Source organism: Populus nigra, chromosome 3, assembly GCF_951802175.1.
Source record: "Populus nigra chromosome 3, ddPopNigr1.1, whole genome shotgun sequence".
In the NCBI taxonomy this organism is placed as follows: domain Eukaryota; kingdom Viridiplantae; phylum Streptophyta; class Magnoliopsida; order Malpighiales; family Salicaceae; genus Populus; species Populus nigra.
The window spans coordinates 16,067,777-16,093,415 of record NC_084854.1 but is presented as its reverse complement, the minus strand read 5'-3'; the positions used below and the strand labels follow the sequence as shown (position 1 = coordinate 16,093,415).

Genomic DNA, 25,639 nt, shown 5'->3' with positions numbered 1-25,639 from the left:
CAAAATTTTATTACTGGATATTTTTTATTTAGAAAATCCGCCTTTCTAGAAGGTTTACAAATCATTATATAAACTTAAAAACTTATATGAACCTACAAGGAAACTTGAAAATAAAGGAAAATCAATAAAAGTCTTAAACAAACTAGGAAAAATATCATAAATAAAGTTGGAAAAATAATAAAAGAGGTCTAAATCAAATATAAAAAAGAATCATAAACCAACTAAACTAAATGAATCATAAACCAACTAAGAAAATGTAGCAAATATTGAATAGTAAATTCTAAGCAACATTAGAAAGCCTTTTTAATATCTAATTGTTATGAAATTTTAACTCTAAAGAAAAAAAATATTGTTTTTCATATAAGTTTTAACTCTAAAAATATGTAATTACCATTCATATTATCATCTCTCAAAATTACACATAATATGTAACATCATTAATATTGTTATCATAAAAAAAAACTATACATGATATGCAACTTTATTAATATTCTTATAAATACAAAATGCAAGGGTTCCATCATGAATCAGACCCGATGAAATTGCAAGGATCCTGAAATCATTTTATACCATTAATCAATTAATATGACATAAAGTTTTCAATGCAATATAATAAATTTATTGAATAACTTAAAGTATACACTTTCATTCATTAACTTAATTCCTCTTTATCATTTCTTCATATTAATAAAACAATCTCTTAACTTGAACCCGGGTAAGAGACTCTCATTTAGAGTAACTTTTGTACAATCTAGAAACATGGTATTAGTCCTATTCAGGATATTTAGTTTCATAGTCTAGAATTAGAACATTAGCCAGTCCTTAAATCAAGAACTAGTTATCATGAGAAATGTTTAGATCGTTTTGACTACTAGAAAAATAGATATTTTCGGCCATAAACTTCTTTTCTCTTTATATCCTTAACTTCTTTTTTATTTTCTTATTTAATTGTATTACACTTTAATTTTTATTATATTATTATTTTTAATTTATCTCTAGGTTTACAACACACACACAGTATCAATACCAATTTGTTTACCCCTTCTTGATTTTTACATGCATAGAGAATAAGTTTTGGCTGATATGGCTGATTTTTACATTTCATTCGTAACTAGCAAGCAAATGTATGCAGCTTGATAAATTTAAAGAGTTACTTCTCTAATGTTACAAAAAACAGTGGGTTTTTTTATAAAAGAAAAAAGTGGGTTCTTTTTTTATACAGTTTGGTAAATAATCTTCTAATGTTTGAATTTTCTACATTAAAAAAAAACATTATAAGAATCTTTTTAATGAAGAATATTAAAAAGCATATTTTATATAAATATATTAATTTGATTAAAAAAATATAGAACTATATTCAATATTGTCTTCTTTTTCTCTAAATTTAAGAATACTTATTGCATTTCACCAGGGGAAAAAAAAAGAAAAAAGGTAAAGAGAATTAAAAAAAAAAATAGAAGAAAAAGAAAATACGACTGTATGGAGTCTTACGTGGCACGAAAGAAGATTGCACCATTTCCAACCATAATGCGCCACGCATGAGAAAGCCCAAGGACAGATCGGTCAATCCATAACCATACGTACCTTCTGGAATCCCCACCACCAGTTGGTAGCGTCTCCGTCCAAAACACCAAACAAAACCGCACACGCCCCCCGCCTCCACCTCTCGCTCTTCATCAACAAATACTTGCTACTCCGCCGGTGTCATCACTCTCTCCGTCGCCTGCATAATCAAAAGCGCTTTCGGTTGCGAGTGAGTGTGAATTGTATCGATTTGGATGCAAATAAGAGATGCCGCCGAAGCAGCAATCAAAAGTAGATTTAGCAAAGAAGCAGAAGATCGTAGAAGACAAGACCTTCGGGCTCAAAAACAAAAACAAGAGTAAAAATGTTCAAAAATATGTACAATCCCTCAAGCAAAACGTACAACCCCAGCCTGACCCCTCTAAACTCGCTGCCAAGGTAATTTACAATTCCAATCCCCCAAAATATCGTTTCTTTGCTTTGATTAACCGATGCTGTGAAAAGTCCTTTAATTTTGACAGTTCTGAGTCTTCTGACATCTTATGTGTTATTGAATTTCAATTATAAAAAATAATTAAAAAAACAGAAAAAGAAAGAGGAAGAGAAGGCAAAAGAGAAGGAGCTAAATGAATTGTTTAAAGTTGCTGTTAGCCAGCCCAAAGTTCCTGTTGGTAATTACCCCTTTTCTTCTTCTTTTTTTTTTTTAATTTTTTTTATTTGAATTTTAGCTTTTGTTTTATTGAAATTTTTGTTCCTTGGGAGTTATACTGATAGCTTAACTGATCAGGTGTTGATCCAAAGTCGATATTGTGCGAGTTCTACAAAGTGGGGCAGTGCGCGAAAGGCTTCAAATGCAAGTTCTCGCACGATTTGAATGTTCAGCGAAAAGGAGAAAAGATTGATATTTATAGTGACAAGCGCGACCAAGGTTGTTCAGTTAGAAGATTGTTTTATTTTGGTTATTTTTCTATGCTTTTGTTGGTTTTTGCCTGTGTTTATGTCAGGTTTGGTTCTTACATATAATTTATGTTTTGATTTTAAGAAACAATGGAGGATTGGGACCAAGAGACATTGGAGAAGGTCGTGGAGTCAAAGGGAAAAGAGTATCAGCAGAATAAACCTACTGATATTGTAAGTTTGCTCTCTTAATAAGTGGATTTTTTTTTTGAACGAGTATTCAGAAGTTCAGCTTCAATTTACCGTGTGTAATTTATAATCGAGTCACGAACTTCATATTTGTTGGTTGAAGCTTTACTTTCCTTTTGTTTTGGGCCTTGCTTAATGTGAATCATGTCTTCCTCCTATAATACTGAGAAATGTGATTTTAATCTGAGATACTATTGGTAGATATGAATTGGGAGATCAACTTAGAAATTGGATCTGCAGGGGAGGGACCAAGTGGGTTAAACAGTTACCTCTCTGTTTTAGATCCATCTCTGTAACTTATGGACTCTTTCTTTATGGTTTGGAGGATTCTGACACATGGAAGAGTAAAAAAGTACACTTTTAGTAATGTTCCCCCATAGGAAGTAAGAAATAAACAGTAACTGTAAATGTCCAAAAGTTTTATTGCTGAAGTATCATTACCAGAATGAAGGTGGTGTTGAGAATTGTTTCCTTGCTAGTTCAATACAAAGGATCAGGGAATTTTAAATGTCTGTACTAAATTTGTTGCAGTACTTTGGAAAGATGATCTTGAGTTTGATTATGAAGGTTAGTGAAAGTGCCTCAGCCCATGTGTGATTGATTGTATTTGATCAAGGGTGGAGGGTAGAAATTGGAACATGTGTCTCTAGAAAAGGTAGTGGTCAGGAAATTATATCTTAATTTTGATATAATAGTATAATATGCACATTAGGTGTGGTCACACACACAGACACAAAAGTGCCCAGGTGATTCGATGAAGCATATGTCCCCTAGGATTTTTGTTGGCATCAAGAAAAAAGACTTAAAATATAATTTAACTCAGAATTATGTCCTTAATTTGGGCCAATTGAATGAGATGATTTAGCTCTAGCTGAGCAATTAGCCCAATGTTTTGTCTATGTGATTTACAATGAGTGCGGATATATACATGCAGGTTTGCAAATATTTTCTTGAAGCTGTGGAGAAGAAACAATATGGTTGGTTCTGGGTCTGCCCAAATGGTGGTAAAGATTGCCATTATCGTCATGCTCTTCCTCCAGGGTATGTTTTGAAATCTCAGATGAAGGCTCTATTAGATGAAGAGGCAGAAAAGATCTCCATCGAAGAGGAGATTGAAAATCAGGTGATGACAAATTTGCTAAGATAGCCATGCTATACATTTGGTGCAGTGTAATTTTTCTCAATTGCATTACTCTTATATTCTTATTATCCTTTAGTTTTTAACTAAACACCCATTTTTGGTTTTAGCGTGCTAAAACAACAAGTTCAACCCCTATGACTCCTGAGCTGTTCATGCAATGGAAGAAGAAAAAGATGGAAGAAAGAGATGCTGGTTTGGCTGCTCAGAGGGCAGAGAGGGCTAAGAATGATCGTATGAGGTATCTTCCCTCACACATATGCAGGCACATTTGCAGATGGATATACATGTCATAGCTAACTGGATATTATTTGCTAAATCTGCTATACTTTCCAATCCATTTCAGTGGTCGGGAGCTATTTCTATCAGATGCCAGCGTGTTTGTGGATGATGCTGAGGCATATGAGAAATATCAAAGAGAGGAAGAACCTGATGGTACTGAACAGAAGGTAAACTCTTTTGCCTTTTTTCCTGTGATTTCATACCAGGGTCAAATAAAGAATGATCAATGACGCTTCAGCATGCCCAATAAAATGAGGTTGATACACAAAACTAGATGGGGTTGATGATGTACAAAATTAGATTATACGATCTATATGGAGATTATTGACATCATACAGCAAAAGTGATAGTTTCTTCATTGCTGAGTTTTTTTATCAAGTTCTTCATGAAATTTTAAAACTTTCTAGTCCCTCTGACCTTCTCCGTGTAAGACATGATGATTCTTTCACTTTGTCCAGGATCAAAAGGTAGCCTAGGTTAAGGATGACATGATGTTCTGTTTTCTTAGTTCTTTCTGCTTGACTAATATGAAACCTGTGCTTTGTATTGATAAATACGGATACAAATGTTGGTTCTATTGTCATTTCCTATGTCTTCCATTAATTCAAATTAATAGAACTCCTGTGAATCGTTTCAATCTCTTGCATCTTAAATGTCTGGAATCCATAAACTGAAATTGATGTTTGCCTATTTAAAGTTATCTACCCCAACATGAAATGTAGTTTGCTTCTGGGATTCAGGTAAATGATAAATCCACTGCTGATGGACCGAGTACCTCAGCAGCAGCTGTTGGTGATGCTGAAGATCTTACTGATGACGACGATGAACTTGACATGGACGAGTTAAATGAGTTGGAGGCAAGTTTATCAAAAACTTCAATCCAAATTCCAGAGCGCAGTGGCAGTCATTAGTTTTGAGAGGCAGAGTCTATGGTCTACATGCCTTTTAAAATGCTGACTCCATGATCCTGCTGCGAAGGGATTTGCATTGCTGTTGCATCGCTTGCAACCATCTCACTAGTTGTCAATGATATTTTCTGAGATTAATTGTAAGTTATGATCTCCCCTAATCTGGGCTGGTACATTTTAATATGATGTCCTTTGTTGTTGATGTTAAATCTTGCTTTTAGATTCGACCGCAAGTTTTTGCTTTTTGGCCATTTCATTTGCAGCTACGTTTTGATGCTATATTTACCCCGTGATAATGAAGTTCGGAAAAGTTTCATTGTTGTAACCTTGTGATAATAAGCCATCTCACTACCACGGCTTTTTGTTGCTTAATTTACGTGATGGAGCACTGTAGTTTTCCCCATCATGATGAAGGGCACTCTACTCGCAAGTGCCATCAAACTTGACCCTGCTGGTCCTTCGTCAAATCTTTTGACCTGAATTCATACCTAGACCATCACGAGGGCCTATAGCCTGGTAAGATCTGGTTTCCTTGTTCGGAAGATAAAAAAAGCATGGCTTGAATAAAAAAAAAATTAAGATATTTTTGTTTTGCAAACAACAAGATGATGATATATTGTTTTTTAATATTAAATTTAAAGTATGATGCATACTTTGATGACATATGTTTTAAATATTATGATGGTAATATATAAGAATTATAGCTCATATTAATTAATTAAATTTAACGATCAGAGTTATAAAATTGTGAAAAAAAATTATGATATTAAATTTCTAATTATTTTAATATTGAAAGAGAAAATTAGATTAAAAAAATATTCAATTAAAAAAAACAAGATTTAAGTGAATTTAAAATAACTTGTCAAATATATATCTTAATGAATTTAATGACTTTTCATCTCTAAAATTATATTTTGTTTAATCACAGGACAACCAGGGGTGTGACTTTGTATCAAATAACAATTTTTAAAAGAGAAAAATAGAATAAATACGTTGGACTGAAAAAAGAGACTACTGTAATTTCAAGCTAAATAAAAAGGTCATGATTTCATAAAAAAAAGGAACTATGGTATTCAACAAAAAAAAAATATTTTTAGTGAATCTATTTGAATTGATCAAAGTGTAAAATGCCTGGAAAAAAGAGGGAGGAACCAAATAAAAAAAAAAAAACAAGTATATAGGTCTGCTCTCTAGCCCATTGATAGAGGCTTAGCTCACACGCTAGGCCTCTTAATATGTTTCTTATATTTAAGTGCAGACAGCATGTTATATACTTTTTTTTTTTTTTTTTTTTTAAGTGTCCCAGACAACACGTTACCTGTTGTCTCAATTTCTAATATTTGGAGGTTCATTGAAAAATCAAGCTATGAGTAATTTATACTAAAAAATTTGATTTTTAATCAATTTTAACTTAAAATACCTAGAAAATATCTTAGAGACCTTGATAAATCTATTTATATCCTTAAATAACCCTAAAAATAGTTCAAAATCAACCTAGAATAAAAAAAACTTCCTGAGTTCAAATTTATCATCTCAAGTGATGAGAATGCCTAAGAACATCTCAATGGAAATCTCATCATCGAATGAAACTTTTGAGCATTTCAGTGACATCAATAATGAACTTTTTTATGGCTAGAATTAGTATCAATAATGACTTTCCTTCTCTACCATCAAAATCCAGCGACTTCTTATCTCTTTTATCAAACTAGAAACTAAAAAATAAAGAAGATAAAGTTTTAGTTTGAAATAAAAATTTTGAAAACAAAAAGGACCAAAATCGATCATATAAAAAGTATGAGGACCAAAAAAAACTGTGTGCCAATTCTGAAACTGCCACCTATTTTCCCTATCTTTTTTATTTTAGTCTCATGTCTTTTAATTTTTTTCATTTATTAATAAATTATAAGTACATTTTATTTGGGAGGCAAGCTTATCCACGAGCGATCTAGTCTCATTGCGAGCGTTCCAAACATGTTCTCAAGTATTCCAAGTCTGTCAACATGCTAGGATGGTTTTGGTGTTGACTCCTCCACGAGGACTCAAGCTCCATTCAAGAGTCAAAATGATTTTTAGATATAGTTAAATGATATATTTGAAAGTTAAGATAATTAATTTTGTTTAATTATGAATTTAGTTTAATTAAATTAAAAGATTGTGTTAATTATGAATTTTGTTCAGCGTTGAATAATGAATTATTGGATTGATTATTTGTTGTGGCAACGAACAGAGGATGGAGAAACAACCCAGCCTAAAATTTTTGAACTGAAGTTGCATGCAATGCACGAGTCATCGATAATGCATGTGACTCGCAAGGCATAAATATCGTTTGTGCCTCGTTAAACCATGCTATTTTTTAAAATAAATTTTAAATTTTGCTATTTTCTTAAAAAAAAAGTTTTTATTGTGCTAATTTGAAAAAAAAACCTTACGGATTATGCCTCCTATTATCTAATGAGAATTACATTCGGAGTTTTTATGCCTTTTAAATTTTGGGTTTAGGTCGCTTCAACTGCATCCAATAAAATTAAATTTAGGGTTTAAGATTTATAATATAATTGTTATCCGAAAAGAAGCAATGAGTATAAGATTTGGGTGTGAAAAAACTCTTCTTGATCATCCTCGAATTCAGGATCATTTGGTACACTTGTCTCATATTAGCAAATCTCACTTCAAACATATCCTTTTAAAAAATTTCCTCTACAATGATTAATTCCTGCAGCTGAGCATTTTCAAAACAGAACCCACCCAGCATAATTATCATCCAGGTCAATTAGCAGTTTTGTATAATATTAAGTTTTTGTATTTTAAAAATATCTTTTAAAAAAATTAATTTTTTATTTTAAATTAATATTTTTTTAGTATTTTTAAATTATTTTAATATATTAATGTCAAAAATAATTTTTTAAAAATAAATAAATAATTATTTTAATATATTTTAAAATAAAAAACACTTTAAAAAATAATTATTATTAAGCTGTTAAATATTCTATACCTAATTTCATTACCAGATGCCCTTTGCCTAACTCGATACATTTCTCCTTGACTCGATTTCTAGAAAAAAATCAAATGACAAATCATGTAGGAGGAGGACACGATATCGAAAGCAGACCAATGACATGGTGGTCGGCGAAATATTTGAGTACGAGGACAGCGGGGACCCCATGGCCACCGTTCACACGGGGGCACTTCCATGATTCAACGAATTCATCCTCGGTTCGCTAGCTTGGACTATATGATGATGATTATTGAGAAAGTAAATTCTGACAAAAAGCGCTGCTCTGGGTTACAAGTGCTTTTCTTGATATCACTAACCAGCACAAGATAGGGTGCAAGATTAGTTGAGCCATGTCCTACATTGCAATAAAGGAGAAGGTTATATTGCCAATTCTTCTGTTTAACACAGTGATGTTTCCAAGCTCCCCATTTTTTGGATGAATTAATGAAACCAGGATTGATTCTTTAGTCCAGCAATATTCTCTGAGATAAAGCACCAGAGAGGATGAGCGTTTGGGTTTGAATTGTCTGTTTTCCTTCGCTACTCTTTAGATCCTCTAATTTAGAGTGTTTCGGTACTGTATTAGCAAGTTGTTTTTCAACGAACAACGAATATCCCACATCAGAAGTCGGAACCAGAGATTTTGACTGGTAGGGATTCAAATAAAATATATGGAGAGATTGTTGAGCCTTTTGGATTATCCACCAAATCAAAACGTAAAACAAAGACTCCAAAGATCAATCATTAAAAAGCATAACATGTTATGAACTCGGATGCCATGAAAGCACAGTGTAGACTTGAGTTCCAATATGATTCAGAGTCTTGTCATTTAGCATTGTTGTTTGATTGATATCATGGGAAACTCTAAAATTAGGAGATAAAACACTTTCTTATCAATTAGCATTCCCAAACTCCAGTGCCTAAACCATCCCAGAAATAGCAAGAGACCAAGTTCTTATCAACTAGGCAAAATAATGCATCAAACCAAAGCATTGACCCACGCGCTAGTTTTCCTTCTTCAAGGGAGGAAGCAAATGGATATTTGTTGTCCCACTTGTAGCCAACGAATGTTCTATACAACCTGAAGAAACCTAACCGGCCTAAAGCATCAATGCCCTCCTTTTACTTTGCTCTTTCTACACATTACTTTTTTTTCTCTCTCTTTTTTTATTCCGTACATTTCTTTTGCATCAATACACTCTTGTTTCTGTACATCACTGGATTTCATGTTATGAAACTGGCCTTGAATTGCCTTATCCATGCAGCGGAAACAGAGAATTGTAAATCACTTTTGCTGGAAAACTAGAAATTAGTATTTTTCCTGAGTTTTGACTATCTGCAACACCTGTTCATTTATGGCAATTAAGCTATCGATAGCAAGGAATTCTCTCTTGTTTGTTTCCCAGATTCTTAGAGAGATGGAGCTTCTATGCTTAGAGTTTTCTTCGTTTTTGGGTGTCAATAGTATTGACTTTTGATCCACATAAATGCATTTTTCTGACCTTGGACCGAAATCATCCTCCTTCAAGGAAAACACTGCTTTGAAAAACCAAGGCACTGGGTAGACTTGAGTTCCAAAATGATTTCTGATATTATCATCCGGCATGGTTGTTGGATTACTGATACGGAAAACTCCAGACTTACAGATAAATTATTGTTGTGAATTCCCGAGCTACAGTTCCTGTCTGAACCATCCCAGGAATAGTCGGACAAGAGTTCCCATCAGTTAAGCAATCAAACAAATGCATTGAACCGCATGTCTAGTTTGTCTTCTTTTACGGGAGAAAAAGGATATTTTCTACCCCACTTGTATTTGTCAGATTTTTCATGCAATATAAAGAAAGCTAAAGGGTCCAAGGGGATGCACTTTTTTTTTCTTTGCTGTTTCTGTACATTATTGGATTTATAGAGAACTGGTTTGAACTGCCTTATCCATGTAGCAGAAGCAGAGATGTTAATATGTTTCTTCATGTTCAATGCAACAAATTAAGCAATAATAAGAAAATGGCATGAGACAAGTTTCTTGTTTAAGCGTTTTTCAGCTAAAAGTAGCTGGAATGAGAACGAAAGACCTTACAGCAAACCTGTTTTTTTCTCAGGAAATGCATTTTTATTTTTATTTTAATGCCTTGCTTCCAGCTATATGAAGTGACTAATGGAGAGGGGAAAGAGGGACAGAGAAAGAGTACAGGGCTAGTTATATAAATCTCAGGTTACATGGCTTAATGAAAGCCTACCCTGCTAAGTGCTACCTACTGATATCCTGCAGTGCAGAAGATTCAATGAACAAGCTCCAACCAACCAATGCCAGTGAAATGGTGCTCGTTAAAACAAAAGGGAATTCCCATGCAATTATTTGAGCATTAGACCATTTGGTTGTTTAGCCTGCGCTCCACTTCCTTCCTTTCTTGCCAGTGCTCTCACTGCATTAGAAGCTATATTGGCAACCACCTTGAAAAACTTTGATATTATGCTCTTTTTTATTTGACCTCTCTTTGGAGGAAGCATGCCTCTCTTCTTTTGTGGGCTTTTTGCTGGTTCATGTGTAATGGCCATGACTGCTTCGTAGTTTTGGAGGAAGAAATCAGCAAGCAATTTGGAACAGAAAGAGCAGAGTTTTGTCTCTTGAAGAAAATAAACAAATAAAGAAGTAAAGAAACTTAGAGATACTGGTAGCAGAGGAGGGATTGATGATGGGGTATATATGCACATATTCTTTTGGCGGGTAGTATTGGGTCACTAGCTTTTACATCAGATAGAAATCCGAAGCGACTTTTGGACACTAAGCTTTTGAGGTCTGCAACATTGCTAATATTTTAATGCTAATAAAATTATTCCATGCTTCAACCTAATTTGCAAGAAATCTTATTTTTAATCCCTGATGGAAACACTTTCAGATGATTAAGATACCGATTGCAAAATACTCCGATCCATCTTAAGTTTTCTGTCAGGTATCTTGTGGATCCGCCACAGTTGTTGATAATGTGGCTGGGAAGGAGTCTATGGATCAACAATGAAAACGCTATTCTGATGGCTGACTTAAGTAAAACAAAGCCAAGAAGTCAAGGTCATTGCTCTATGTGATCAGACATGGTGTCAAGGTTTTTATTTTTTATTTTTTATCATTTCCATGTTAAGACTCCAATTTCGTAGTTAACAAGTTCTCAAGTGTTTTTAGTCCCCCCTTGAAAAGGACTCTAAATGTCCTTGTACATGGAAGAGCAGACACACCTAACAGGTGCTGTCTTGTGAAAAGGGAACAAAGAAAAGTGGGTGTAGATTAGGATGTAGCCATGCGTGCAAAGAACAAGTCTCACTGGGTTTTATTGACCCAATATTATTAGTGGCAAACTTATTGATGGATGTTGTTTCTATTTGATTCTCCCACAAACTGAAGCCCTCAGACAATATAGTGGACGAAGTGAAATTCGTGCAAACCATCAGGTGAACATATTGAAGAGCTTTGACATCATCATCATCCCTGAATTCTTCAGTGATATTTGCTTGTCTTTTCTCACATCAGTGCTGCTCCAATGGCCTCCCACACGCCCAAAATAGGATCAAAGGTCCACAATGCTACAGATATGCTGCCCATTTTTCATTTCTAATCTCATCCAATTAGTAACTGGAATTATCTTAATTTCAACACACACGAAAGTGTTGAGATGGTGGCATTTACTTACAAGTTATGATTTTCAATCCATCCGTTTCACCAATTTCCCTGCATGAACCATCCCTTGTATCATTAAAGCACGGCGCCTGCTTTCTACGAGAGTAGCAGAATTTAAGTAGAATCACTTGGCTTGTGCGAGACAGTTACAATCGCCCCAACTAGAGTAAACTCTGGACTGGTCCATAACCTGAGATTTGGCCTCTCTGTTCTCTTGATGGGATCAACTTCTTCAGACAGTGGGTAGTTGCCTGGCGAGAACTGAGAGAAGAATGGTTTCCCTTTCTTCCTGAAGTTTGACCATGCCATGTCCAAGTCTGTTGAGAATTTATCTCCTGCGGGGAGTTCATTCAATAATGCCGGCTTGAGATCTTGTTTTTGGCAGCAGTAGAGAAGCATGGTTTTCTCAAAGTTGATGTTTACAAAGATGGAGCACGCAAAATAGGTCAAAATAAAGACGTTGCAAGAACACACAGATATACACAGATTAGATGTATCCTTGCTGAGAGAATTTTTCTGATTTGGTGGGACATTAGGTTTGCATCACATAAAAAACTGTATAATATTCAAGGATGAGTTGGAGCAGAAGTTTTGCCGCTGTTTAGGCATGCCTGATTTAACTCTCATTCGCTCCATACATATCCATCAATGACACATACCCAAAGTGAAAACAAAGCCATGATTCGACCTTGCATTTATCCTCCTACGGCTTATGGAGCCTACCAATCCAAAAGAACTATACCCAAGAAGAAAAGTTCATCAATTTGCAGGTTTTGCTTTGCTAGGATTTTACTGTCTTTCCCTCATGCGAGCTTGCTTTCTTATCTCTCCTTCCTTTGCCTATACATTGCTCTTATACACATTGCTAACCGATTGATGACGGACACTTGAAGCAGGATAAGGAACTTTAAGGTATGTCACCAGACCAGTGCTCATTATCAAGGCTACAGACCTTACAAAAAGCTAGAGCTCTGTATGAATTGATTCTAATCTAGCTAGTTAAGACTATCTTCATGACTCTCCAAATAAATGATGCGCTAAGCTTTGTTGGAGTAAATTCCAACTGAGGTGGTTTAAGGGTTTCGCTGTTGAAATGTTTGGCGATAATACCTGAAAAGAACAGAGCATATCAGTTGTATACTCCCAGTCAGCAAGGCCTGGTGAACAAATTAGTGCATTTGTCATATAGAGAAGCCACTCTCTCATGTCAACTTTAGCAGTGTCAATCTTGGGCGAAGCCATAAGTTTGATGAATAGAAGGATATAGGAAAGATAAGTGGACGACTAGACAATAAGTATATGTCGAATGTTATCGTCAGCAGTAGGCAATAAATCTTTCCTTATTTTGGGGAGAAAGTGGGTAGGCAATTCCTGCTTCCTTTTTTTCCTGTATTCTGCTTCACGATCAGAGCGAATGAACCCAGCAGCCTGTGGTAACGTTAGATTTTCATTTCCACATGGGATCTATATAGAATGAAATCACAATGGAAAAGGTGCTGTTACGAAAGTCCTACTGCCTACAAATTTAACAAGAGTTCCGAAATGACAGAGTGATCATACAGTGCAATTAAGATGATGAGGACATTGCCTCAGCTGCATGTTTTGAAAGCTGGCTGGCATGTAAAAAACATTGAAATTATGCTGTATTTGGAGGTCGTCAACCCCTCCCCAGTCCCCCATCCTACAGCGTCATCATCCTGGGTTCATAAATTAAGGTGGATTTCTGAATTTAGCCTAATCAAGATAAGCATCGTGTCCTCGAAGTAAGTAATACAACATCGTTACCAGCGTGGAAAAGCATTTATGTTATTGAAGGTCTAATCTCAAGCTCAAAAACCCAGATTCATGATTTTGAAAAACGCCCAACCGTACCAGTCAAGCAGAGCACAGACATCATAAACTGCAGTGCTGTCATTCGACGACCAGATTTATTCGACAAAGAAGAATGAAATTGGTCATAGAAACAAAACAAGGGAAACATACTTTATGCGACAATGCCATCCCTTTTGTGTTCTGTATCTAATTTGGTACATGATGTCCATTATCTCTGAACCACAGGTTAGCTACAAAAACATAAAACGAGAGCTTCAGTTGAATTACTATGACTTATGCTTAATTGGACGTACCATTTGTGTCACCATTTTGTTTGGGTTCTTGAGATTTTCTACTGGAGTGGTTTTCGAGATGATGATGATGATGGTGCCTTTTGTTGAATTCTTGTTATGGTACTGATGCTACTAACTTGAGTATTCATTCTGCATCTCAACAAGAAGATTCTTCCGGCTAGTTCTTTTGGGAGAACAAAAAAAGTCATTCGAAAACAGCATCAACCAACCAATAGATGCAGTCCTCTCTTATCTGAATTGCTCGGCAATACTGAGCCACGAATTATTGCTCCGTCACCTGAGAGCTCGGCATGTGGTAATTTCTGGACCCTATGCCCAATGGCAGCTGATTTCTCTCCGACGAGATCCTGGTAGCCCATAAGCAAGGCTCAAACAAAAGGTTTTCATCCATGCTAGAAAAGATAGGCCCATATGATGATACTATAAAGAAACCCAAATCGAATCCACCAAGAGACGGATTTTTTTTCTTTCTCGATAATTATATACATATACTAAATGGTGTTTTACTTCAGAAATGGTATAATTATAAATTTTATTAATTTTTTATTATAACGTGATAAAATTATAATTTTTAATTTTTTTAAATAATTTTTTATATATTTTTTCCTCTGTATACTTGATATTTTTATTTATATATTGATCACCTTTTTTATCTTTTTTTTTTAATATGTTTTTAGCTCTTCCTTCTTCTTTTTTCTTTACACTTTTTTTATGGAAAAAAATATTTTTTTTATTTTTTACAATTTAAATATTTATCACTCGGCATATTTATACAATTCCTTTTATTTTTATTTTTTTGTAATTTATTTTCCTTATGCTTTTTTTAAAAAAATTATTATACAAAAACTAAGGAAATGATATTTCACTATAGCAATTGCAACATTATTTTTTTTTCTGATATGTTAAAAATTAACTTGAGATTTTACATATTTTTATTTATATATTTGATATTTATTATATTTTATTATATATAAACATTGACCTTTTGATTCATGATTATATTTTTTTTATTTAATATCAAAAAACACATTAATAACCCTATACATTAATTTTTTTGTGTTAGAAATTTATTCGACCTATAAGGCTATAACAAGACGGGTTGAATAAACATTTTAACACTTTGTTTTTTGTATTTATCGGCACATGTGATTCTCAATGTATTTAATTAAATGCATGTATGAGTTTTTTGACTTATAATTAGATTTTTAAAATATATATTTTTAAAAATCTTGAATATTTATTTTTTTATAAAAAATAATTATTCAACCCGCGAAAAAACAGGAAGTAACTAGTATACATCTCTTTGTTTTTTTTTTGACAGTTTTCAAGATTAAGTGCATCTTAGAAGAAAAAACTCATTGGAAAGTCAAGGTTTCTTTACTTGATAATTTTGATCGATTTAACTTAGGGTGTTTTTGACTTGGAGGTGTGGTGGTTTTTTTTTTTTTATCAAATATACAATGTCTTTTAAGCATAAACAACACCTCTAAAAGTTATAAAAACATGTTTTTTATTCAAAAAAATACAAGCTACCTCCCATTTAAACACCCTTTTAATCTGATGTTGTGTAAGATGTTTTATAGATTGAATTAATTAATTAATTAGAAAGGATATAAACGTATGATTAGATGTTTAGATTGATCTTAATGATGTGCCAGTGTAAATAACAAACTCGAGATTGGTCCTTTTACTTTTGAGATTGTTGAAAAGCTTGTTTTTTCCACTTGATTTAACAAAATGCCACATCCTCTCTCCACAACAGGCAAAAAACGTGTCCTTGGTAACCATAGCACCTCATCATATTAGAAATACTTTAATATTTCTTGCTAAGTTTTTTTCTCACAGATTGATGTCTCTTCTCTTATTCATGTTTTTCTATATATATATATATATATATATATATAATTGTTGGTTCATATGTATTTTTTGTTTTTTTAATTTTAAATTAATTTTTTTATATTTTCAGATATTTTAATGTACTAATACCAGAAATAATTTTTTAAAAATTAAAAATATTATTTTAATATATTTTTAAATAAACAATATTTTAAAAATAACCACTAAGTCACTCTAAACTTAAAATTCACGAAATCCACGCACAAAAGTCCCCACCCAAACGGGTGACCTAAATAAACGTGTGACCGTACGGCTGCGCTGAATTGTAATAAGCCCGTGTGAGGGAGCAACACGCAATTAGGAGGGCCCCACATCAAGACTGGCTAAATTACACGCCGAGTTTGCGCCACGCACAAATTTTCTCGTGTCCGCATCCATGTTTTATCATGGTCGGGAGGTTAAGCCAGGCATTACCGCATATAGAAAAGTCTCTTCTCTTCCAGTGGAGGTCAAGCAACCACGTGTCACATGGTCCTTGGTTTTGAAAAAGTTTAACGAGGAAAAATTAGGGTTGGTTAGGGGTGACGTTGTCCCACAGGAGAGGAAAGGAGGGATCAATCCTTAGCAGGTGGATCTTGCATGGGGTCACGTGGCTCAACATGGCTATTTATGGGTAAATCCTCAAAGGCAAGTTGCCCTAAAATTCTATGCTGGGCAATTTTATTTTTTTTACTGTAAAGGCAATGAGTGCTATCTTCTACAGTAACTTCTTTGTTGTCTTGTATTTTATTTGGAATTCTATAATTCTACAAGTATAAATTACTTTATGTTTTTGTATTTTATCTCTTGTTTAATATTTTTTTTTCATATTTTTATATAGCTGTTTACTAAATAACTCCCAACAAATTATCCTCCATTTTTAAGCCTAAGTTTTTTTTTTCAATATTAAAAAATAAGAATGGATCTAGTTTGAGATTGTATATATAAAGGAGTCACAATCGTAACAGTAATCATATAATGAAAAGCAAGACAACATTTATGAGGGAGCTTAATTAATTATCATACATGTCAGCTTCTCCATTCTTGCCACTTGTCTGGAGAGTTTTTTCTTTTATCTTAGTATATTTTTTAATTTTGAAATGACACAATTCTAAATTTTTTTTTTAAAATAACAGAGCTCATAGCTCGCATATGATATATGTGACTTGCGACATATGGATAATACCTATAACTCTTTTAAATTATTAAATAATTTGAAAAAAATAAATTGAGAAAAGATATAGACCTCAAAAGCATACCGAAATTTCAATGATAACACCACCGGTAACATAAAAAAATCTCAACGAGACAAATCCAATAATCTTTATGTATTTTTCTTTACTTTCTTTTCTATGAGGTTATTTAAATTTATGTCCATAGTTATGAAGTTAATGGACTAACTTGGGTTGACACACATATATTTTTTCATTGCTTTTTTTTTAAATCTTTTTCCATTTTTGCCCTTGAAATATTAGGTTGTTTTATAATTGAGTTTCATGGTTTTATTTATTTATTTTTTTGATGGGATTATTCTAGTATCACGAACAAGTTGTAAATTTGGTATGCTAACTAGAATAGATCAAATTATGAAGGATCAAATTGGAAACAAAAACCAATAAAAAATTAAAATAAAGGGAATAAAGGCTTAGGCGCTTAAGCCTAGGGCAACCCACACTTCGGGGCTTGTTTATTTTTTTTGTGTTTTTTAGGGTTGGGTGACATGCTATCTACTCCTATTTTTTTGAAAAAAAGTAAGAAACATATCACCTACTCTACCTAGATTTTTGCGACCCCTAGTCGCTAAAAATTCAAGATAAGAGTGTTTTAAACCCTAAAATTTCTATTCTCAAGCATTGTTTTGACCCAAGAACACCTAAATTATACCTAAGAGACCCAAACAAACTTGTTCATACCTTTAAATAACCCGAAAAAGATCTGAAAACAACAAATCAACCAAAAACTTTCAAGGTTAGATTTGATTTCTCAAGCAATTAAAAAGTGAAATAACACCTTAGTGGAATTTTTCTCATCAAATAAAATCTGTAGACACCAAGATTGATAATTTTGGTGGTTGAAATCATTATCAATTGATATTTTCTCTCTACAACCAGAATTCAATTACTTTCTCTCTTCTATCTCAAATTAGAGACCAAAAAGTAAGAGAAATAAAGTTTTGGATAAAAAATAAACTTTGAAAAAATCAAAGGGATGGAAAATGGGTATGTTGCAAACTAAGAAGATTAAAGTAAATTTTTTAGTCAATTTCAAAACAACCATCTATTTCCTCGGGTTTTATTTATATTGATTCTTTGTTTTTTTGTTCTATAATTCCTTAACAAAATAGAAGCAAAAGACCTTCAATTTAGCTATAGAATGATGCAATTGATGAAAAAAAAGTTGGATTACTTATTAAAATTATTGAAAAATCCTTTAAACATGTTAATTTAATATTTTGTTTTTAAGACATAAAACAGTTTAAAAAGTCTTTCCAACAACAAAAAGAAACACGCCATTAATTAGTAATGTTTCAAGAGGTAAAGTTGTTAAGGAGAATCTATTAAAAAAAAAAACGTGTTGTAATGATTTAATAGAATCCCAAAAGAAGAAAGTATCATTAATCCCAAAAAAAAAAAAAAAAAAAAACAAAAATGGGTACATAGCAGAAGAAATGAGAGGAGCAGAGCAGCATCGTCATACGAGTCAAATGATCGTCACACAAGATTAGATCCTACGTCAAAGGATGGATAGGTGAGGCCGTTAGACGGTTAGAGACGACAAAAAATAAAAAATCGGCGTAGACAAGGAGGTTCAGTAGACGATTAATTGAAAGGTCTAAAATGCAAACTCACTGTTACAGACACACAGCCCATCCAGAGAGAGAGAGAGAGAGAGTTTGCCATTTTTGTGTCCTCTGCCCTCACGCACCCACACAGTGACCATTCTTTTCTGTCTTTCCAACCTCCACAACGCTGGAAACGGAGTAACTGTTCATGATTATGAACGCCAACTCCTCCTCTTCAACTTCAACTTCGACAGCAGGAGCAGGAGCAGGAGCAGGAGCAGGTGCGAATCCTGCTGGTCCTTCTCAATCAATGGCTACACCTACATCATCATCAACACCACCAGCTACAGGTACAGGTACAGCAGCAGCAGCTAGCAGCGATGGGTCTGGCAAGAAAGTTAGAAAACCTTATACAATCACCAAGTCTCGTGAGAGTTGGACTGAAGAAGAGCATGACAAGTTCCTTGAAGCCCTTCAATTGTAAGTTTACTTTTCGCTCTTGTTTCTATAACTACTCTCTCTCCCCTCGTTTCTTTAGTTCTCTCTCTTGAATTCAAAATAAGAAAGAAAAGGAAAACAAGTACTAATTGCTTCTTCTTCTTCTTATTATTATTATTAATCTTGTTTTAACAATTGACTTTGATTTGATGCCTTTGCTTCTTAGTTTTTGACAATTTGATGGTGTTAGAAGTACATTGGAATCAATAGAAATTCTGTTTGTTAAAAGCAAAGTATAATTTGACACCGTACCACGTTTTGAACTTTCAGTTTTCAAATTGCTAATCAAATGCCTCTTGATTCTGTACCATGCTTATCTAATTTTTTTTAATCTGGTCTTCTTCATTCAGGTTTGATCGTGACTGGAAAAAGATTGAAGATTTTATGGGTTCAAAGACGGTGATCCAGGTCTGAATCATGCAGTGTTTTCGCTTTGCAGGTTAACGTATCTATCATGTTCTTTACTGATCATATACATTTGCAGATTCGGAGTCATGCCCAGAAATACTTTTTGAAGGTCCAAAAGAATGGTACGACTGCGCATGTTCCTCCTCCTCGCCCTAAACGCAAAGCCTCTCATCCTTACCCACATAAGGCGTCGAAAAATGGTTTGACCTTTTTCATGGAATATGATGATAAATGCGGTTGTACTTTAGAATTGCTTTCTTGACATGCTGTTTCTTAATTATTGCAGTTTTAGTGCCGCTCCCAGCATCCATGGCTTACCCTTTATCGATGAATACCTTTGCACATGGGTATGCTCTATGGGATGAAACTTCAGTGTTAATAAACTCCTCAACAAGCAAAATCATGCCATCACAAGATGAACTTCCAAATCTTCACGGAGCTGAAGGTGTGCATACTTCTTCATTTCTTATCTTCCTGTTATCATATTAGTAGATCATTTCTACTAGAGGGAACTTTCCAGCACATCTTATGGCTTGCAACCTTGCTGATTCAGCTGATATTGGACCAAAGTGTGTATCAAGGGTTAGTAACAATACTGTCAGTGGCCTTGGGACCTCAAGTACAACATTGCCAGGTGCTGAGATGCCAAAACAAGGGAAGCAAGCGCCTGTGCTTCATGGTAACCCGTGATCCACAAGACTAAAGTTGTTAATTTTCCACTTATACTGACCTCAAACTCAGAAAAAAGAAAAAAAGAAAAAAAAGCTCTCTCTTACTTTTTAACTATTGTCTGCAGGTATACCAGATTTTGCTGAAGTATATAGCTTCATTGGAAGTGTCTTTGATCCAGACACGAAAGGGCATGTGAAAAAGCTACAGGAAATGGACCCTATCAATTTTGAAACTGTGAGTTGAATTGAATTGAGATGCCTCTTTTTCCAATGATACTATGCAAAGATAAGTATTTGTATAATCATAGAGAAAATTAGATATGCATTTTAGCGGTGAGAAGTGGTTCATTATTATAGTGGAAGTCTATACTACAGTACCATAAATGAACCTCTGATTCTTATCTTTCTACTCAAGCATTGTATATTATGCAAGGGGACTACAGAAGTTAATAATATCGTCGGAGCACTAATAAGATTCGGTAGAAATTTGGTTGCGAGCCACGTATTGCTGGCAAATTGGTAATAAGAGCCAGTGTTCTGTGTCTGGGAACTTAAACTAAGGATCTGAAAATAACACTCAAGAATGAGGATTGCCACGTGTATTGGATTGAAGATTTTAGTCTCACCTGTTATTTACAACTCAATCAGATTTTACAGGGTTACACTGCCATCCTTCTTTAGATAGACATCGATTTAATACATAAAGAGAAAAGATCCATGTTAATTTTTCTGGTTAAACCTGACAGAAGTGGTTTTCATTTGGAGCTATCACGGCGAGTTACTTTTGGATATAGGGAGCCAATGTCAGGGGAAAGTCCTCTCCATCACTACATATAATTTTCATCCCATATAGCAACATTATGATTTTCTACTCCATAAAATTAAGTGCTGACCTGGTTCGTGTTCGTCTCTCTTGCGAGTTTGATGGGTTGTTTGGCTCTTCAAAATCAGTTCTTCATCTTCTCAACTTGCTTAAGATGGCAGTGATTCAAATAAATTATTAGAGAGAGAGAGAGAGAGAGAAAGAGAGAGGCACTGGTATTTTGCACAATCATGTCTATATCTCTAAAGCTTCCATCTACTTTGATGCGTAGTATCAGTGTGTTAGTGGAGTTCTCAAAAGAGTACAAGATTGCATCGTTTTTCCCATCATGGTGTTAGTTAAAATAACTTTGGTGTGTACTTTCTAATTTTCCTGATTATTCCGATGTGCTCTGTGTATAATTCCTTTTGGTGTCTTGCAGGTTTTGTTATTGATGAGGAACCTTACTGTTAACTTGTCTAGCCCTGATTTTGAGCCATATGTAAGTGTTAATATTTTGTAAGTATGTTCATAACAGCTCTTGCCAGCATGCATGTATATTACCACTTATTTTGGCTTACTGAAAGAATTCGTAAATGTGATGATATATTGCAACCATAATCTGAGTATTATGGAAAAGCTGAGGTTTCATTCAATGCTAAAGTTTTAACATGTTAGATTTCTTTGTTTTTTCCATGATGTTGAGAACTTGCCCTAACAGTTTTTACAGAGAAAACATTTGCTGTGTTGTAACATGGAAGTTTCATCTGTGTAAAACTTTTGGTGGTCATTTCTCTCTGAAAAAGATCTTTGTGTAGAAGCTTTGTCTAGGTGAATTTATGGGGCTGCCTCAAAAGGAATGTTAAATGATCTGATGGAAAATTGTCTATTGGGGGATTATAAATGACGATAGAAAATGTTGAAAGTATAGCGAAGTGTGGATTGCCATTAACAGTTTATCAGGCCTCTTGGCTTTTTTTTTTTTTTTTTTTGCCTCCCTTTCTTTTCAAGTCCTGATAAAGTTGCAGGCTCTGTAATTATTTTCAATTATAACTTGCTTCTGCAGATATTCCTCACTTATTTTGACCAAGTAAGATGAAAATCTGCTGATGTTGCTCACGTATAATATTCATATGACACCACATACATAACTTGGAGGTATAATGCATGTGGAAACAAGAGATAAGCATCAGCGTTTGCATCTATCTCTTCGTAATTTTTCATTCCTGAATGTGCATGTAGTTTGGTGTGTACTACTACAAGATTCTGAGTAGAATAAAAGGCCCAGGAAAAATTTTCCTATGAAATATCTTCGAATAAGTTCTTTAATTTATTTGCTAGTTTACATATTTTATTTTTATAGATTCTTCAATGATTGTTCTGTAACCTTGGCTAGTTTACCTCCTTGGTTGATTCAGAGGAAGGTCATGTCATCATATGATGTCAATACCAAAACAGTGGGAGTTTCTGCCCTGAATCAGACCAATAATATAGCATGTTGAACTACTTACATTTTTCTGACTCGTACGTTTTTCTCGTAATCTTCTTTTATTTTTCATTTCCTAGCTTCTCTAGGCTCTAACTTCATCTTCACATCTTTCTTCGCAGTAACGTGGTGATGTTGGCTGGAATTCTTGCTGCATCACTAAAATCAAATAAATGTGTCTGCTTTATCTTTCTGCACATGCCTGGAAGTTGATTCTGAGACAGGCTGTGGCAGCCACGCCAAGGGAGAGTTTATGATGGTAGAACAAAGTTTTCTACTGATTTTCAAGTTCCATGAACGGTGAACCTTGACGTCTACTGACCTGAATAGCAATGGCTGTTTCTATTCTATTGACGATTTGGCCTTCAACCAAACAAATGTGTATATCTTGTGAGACCTGTTCGGCCGTCCCTTGAGATTAATATATAGTTTTGCATATAGCGGGGTACATTTTGCCAAGGCCCTGTAACTAAAAGAGCTTGAACACACGAGGAAAAAGTACTTCCCTTCCCTTCAGACTTGTGAAGTAGGTTACTCTGTGTATTAGAATGAACCTCCATTTGTTGACAATATACTGTGTTTTTGCTTCTGTAATGTTTCAGCTAAGAAATCGGATTTCTTTCTCAGGATTGAACTACAGTGCGCATCCAGCACTAGCTGGATGTTTACAAAAGGGTGGACAGACTTTATCAAGAAAAAAATAATTGTCGTTACCTTCCTAGAATCAACTGTATACTGTGGGTCTGACCTGTAGCTCAGGTCTCTGCTGGTATGGTGTCGTCTTAAAACTTCCTTTATTTTTCCTGGCATTGCATTTCAAATAGGAGTTGGATAAATTTTTTTTATATATATTTTTTATTGTTTTGATATGTTAATATCAAAAATAATTTTTTTAAAATAAAAAAAATATTATTTTAATATATTTCCGAGCAAAACACACTTTAAAAATTAATTGTTACCATACTTTCAAACACCTCAAATTTTTTTTTCTATTGCTAGTAATTTTAGCATTCTTGATGGTTGATTGTGTATTAATAAAATTTTAAATTTAAAAATATAAAACTTGAGTAAAACTATACTAACATAAAATATTTAAGGTACAAAAATAAACAAAGATTGTATTTTATGCTTTTCTATATTTGAACATGATTATACAAATCATTTTATTTTAAAGAATTACTTACTTTATAATAATTATTAAAGTTATAGATATGAATCTTATTCTAAACTTTGACTAATGAATTTTTTTAATATTAGTAGTGCTAAAAGGTATGAATACTTTCTGTCAAAGATAACATGACAAAAAAACCAAGGACCCGTATAAAAAATAACAAAGGTCAAATTTAATAATTTGTTTAATTTTAATGTAATTTAAGTATGAATCTCTCACCTTTAGAGAAAAAAGGGCTTTATTTTTTTTTAATTTTAATTACTATATGTTGTATAAATAGAAACTTAAAATATAGGCATAAACAAATATTTCACGATTGCTTTTATTTAAAGGAGTCTTCTTTTAATATTACTATCAATGGTAAAAAAGAATAATAAAAAATCATATGAATCTTTTTGTCTAAAAAAATAAAAATAATATAAAAAATAACTCAATAATTTAATAATTACTAAAAAGAAAACAAAATCAATCATCTAATTTAATAATTTAATAAAATTTTGAAGCGTATTTATTATTTTCAGATTTTAATACATAGTTTTTGTTAATCTATTTTAGTCAACATAAAGTATTAATTATTATTATAAAAATGACTAAAAGCGGAGGTGAATTCACTGTTCACCTTCTCACAAAACATTATTAATTGTAGTGATTTGAAAAAAAAATTTGGTTTTTTTTCTTTTAATTTTTTTATTTGTTTTTCAATTTTATCCTTTAATACTCGGCTGGTTAAGAATTGAGTTTCATAATTTTATTTTAGTTTGTTTTCTATAGAGTTATCGTGGTTTCAAATAAATGTCTCAGTATTGAGTTAATGCTTAATTTTACAAGCAACTATTTTTGTTATCATATAATTAAATAAAAAATAATTAAAAAATTAAATTTATTAAACCCAGTAGAGTCCATAACTGAGCTGCGGGTTTAAAGGGTTAACCAATGTTATTAAACCCAGTAGAGTCCATGACCCGGGATGCAAGTTTGACAATTTAACTTGGGTTGATTGGGATTAAACTTCGTAATTTGATTCAGTTTGCTTTTATAATGTTATTGTAGACTCAAACAAACGTCTTGATATTGGGTTATCACTTGATTTTGCAAGTGTCTGTTTTTGTTATCATATAATTAAATACGAAATAGTTCTATAAAATAAAGGTATTAAAACTAGTGAAGTCCATGACTTGGATCTTGTGTTTGGTGAGTTAATCAAAGTTATCAAATCTAATGGAGCTCTTGACCTATATTGTGGGCTTGACAGGTTAACCTACGTTAGTCTGCCAACCCCAGTTTGATCCAATATATCGTCGTCTTAATATTTTTAACAAAATAATGTCATCTTGATTTTTTTAAATCAAACCATGTTTTTATTGGTCGTTCAAGTTGTTTCTGGATCTGACAAATCGATCAGATCATGTTGGGATAAACTCCACACGATTAAATTTGATATTTGGGCTAGGCAAGGAGTTGGGTTGAAAGACTTTAAGATTAATCCACTAGCTCGGGTTTAATGACACTATCAAAGAGTTCCCTATAACATAGATATTATTTTTTATGTTAATTTTTTTTAATTTGATTTATAGCATAACACAAACCAATTATCAAGTTAGTTACTATATGGATTAGGTGTGACTTAAAAACATTATTTTATAATATTTAAGATTTAATGTGATGTATAAATAGACATTTAATGAAAAAATGAGATTAATTTTTTTTTAAGAATTATATTAATATTTACCCTATTTTTGTTAATTAGATATAGAGTTTAATTTATAGTATTAACATATATTTTGTATTTACATGCTCATATGCAACTCCATTTCTTAAAAAGAACCAACTAAATTGATGTGCAAGAAAAAAACAAGAATATTACTACACTACTACCATGCTAAGAAATACATCTCACCACCATGAAAAGATAAAATCTCCTCCAGATATAATATTTATAAATATTTATAAATCAAGAGGTAAGGCCATAATGAGTTATAACCATTGTCATTATTCCTTCTAGTGGCCCATAATATAATAGGCTATGATGAGGCAATGATAAAAGCCTTACACACCAAATAGAAAAATCTCTATTATACTAGAATGTGTTAAACATTCACCTGTCTAGATACTTTATAGCCACAAAGATGAATATAAACAACCATGATGGTTTGTCTA

General features: G+C 33.2%; 2 protein-coding genes and 1 long non-coding RNA gene across 3 annotated transcripts; 2 read left to right on the top strand and 1 right to left on the bottom strand.

Moving 5' to 3' along the window:
* The first annotated feature begins 1,557 nt into the window (after nucleotides 1-1,557).
* Nucleotides 1,558-5,207, top strand: LOC133687803 (zinc finger CCCH domain-containing protein 11-like). The gene is made up of 8 exons (XM_062107128.1): nucleotides 1,558-1,962; nucleotides 2,111-2,195; nucleotides 2,312-2,452; nucleotides 2,567-2,655; nucleotides 3,605-3,793; nucleotides 3,919-4,049; nucleotides 4,155-4,257; nucleotides 4,831-5,207. Exons 1-8 carry the CDS (start codon nucleotides 1,792-1,794, stop codon nucleotides 4,999-5,001), a joined length of 1,080 nt encoding a protein of 359 aa, XP_061963112.1. The 5' UTR covers nucleotides 1,558-1,791; the 3' UTR covers nucleotides 5,002-5,207.
* Nucleotides 5,208-12,824: 7,617 nt separating this feature from the next.
* LOC133687891 (uncharacterized) lies at nucleotides 12,825-14,226 on the bottom strand. Its single transcript, XR_009841058.1, has 2 exons — nucleotides 13,224-14,226; nucleotides 12,825-13,091 (listed from the first exon to the last, which is right to left on the bottom strand). It is a non-coding gene; the product is annotated as an uncharacterized LOC133687891 (long non-coding RNA).
* Nucleotides 14,227-18,510: 4,284 nt separating this feature from the next.
* LOC133687889 (protein REVEILLE 8-like) lies at nucleotides 18,511-22,937 on the top strand. The gene is made up of 9 exons (XM_062107227.1): nucleotides 18,511-18,926; nucleotides 19,295-19,352; nucleotides 19,429-19,552; nucleotides 19,639-19,797; nucleotides 19,906-20,031; nucleotides 20,149-20,258; nucleotides 21,268-21,327; nucleotides 22,244-22,349; nucleotides 22,434-22,937. The coding sequence occupies exons 1-8, from the start codon at nucleotides 18,655-18,657 to the stop codon at nucleotides 22,325-22,327; spliced, it is 993 nt and encodes a 330-aa protein (XP_061963211.1). The 5' UTR covers nucleotides 18,511-18,654; the 3' UTR covers nucleotides 22,328-22,349; nucleotides 22,434-22,937.
* Nucleotides 22,938-25,639: the final 2,702 nt, after the last annotated feature.

Coding starts and splice junctions, on each gene's coding strand:
- LOC133687803 (XM_062107128.1), top strand. CDS start 1,792: ATGCCGCCGAAGCAGCAATCAAAAGTAGATTTAGCAAAGAAGCAGAAG. Junction 1,963..2,110: donor CCTCTAAACTCGCTGCCAAG/GTAATTTACAAT, acceptor TTAAAAAAACAG/AAAAAGAAAGAGGAAGAGAA. Junction 4,050..4,154: donor GCTAAGAATGATCGTATGAG/GTATCTTCCCTC, acceptor AATCCATTTCAG/TGGTCGGGAGCTATTTCTAT.
- LOC133687889 (XM_062107227.1), top strand. CDS start 18,655: ATGATTATGAACGCCAACTCCTCCTCTTCAACTTCAACTTCGACAGCA. Junction 18,927..19,294: donor TTCCTTGAAGCCCTTCAATT/GTAAGTTTACTT, acceptor TTCTTCATTCAG/GTTTGATCGTGACTGGAAAA. Junction 20,032..20,148: donor GCAAGCGCCTGTGCTTCATG/GTAACCCGTGAT, acceptor TATTGTCTGCAG/GTATACCAGATTTTGCTGAA.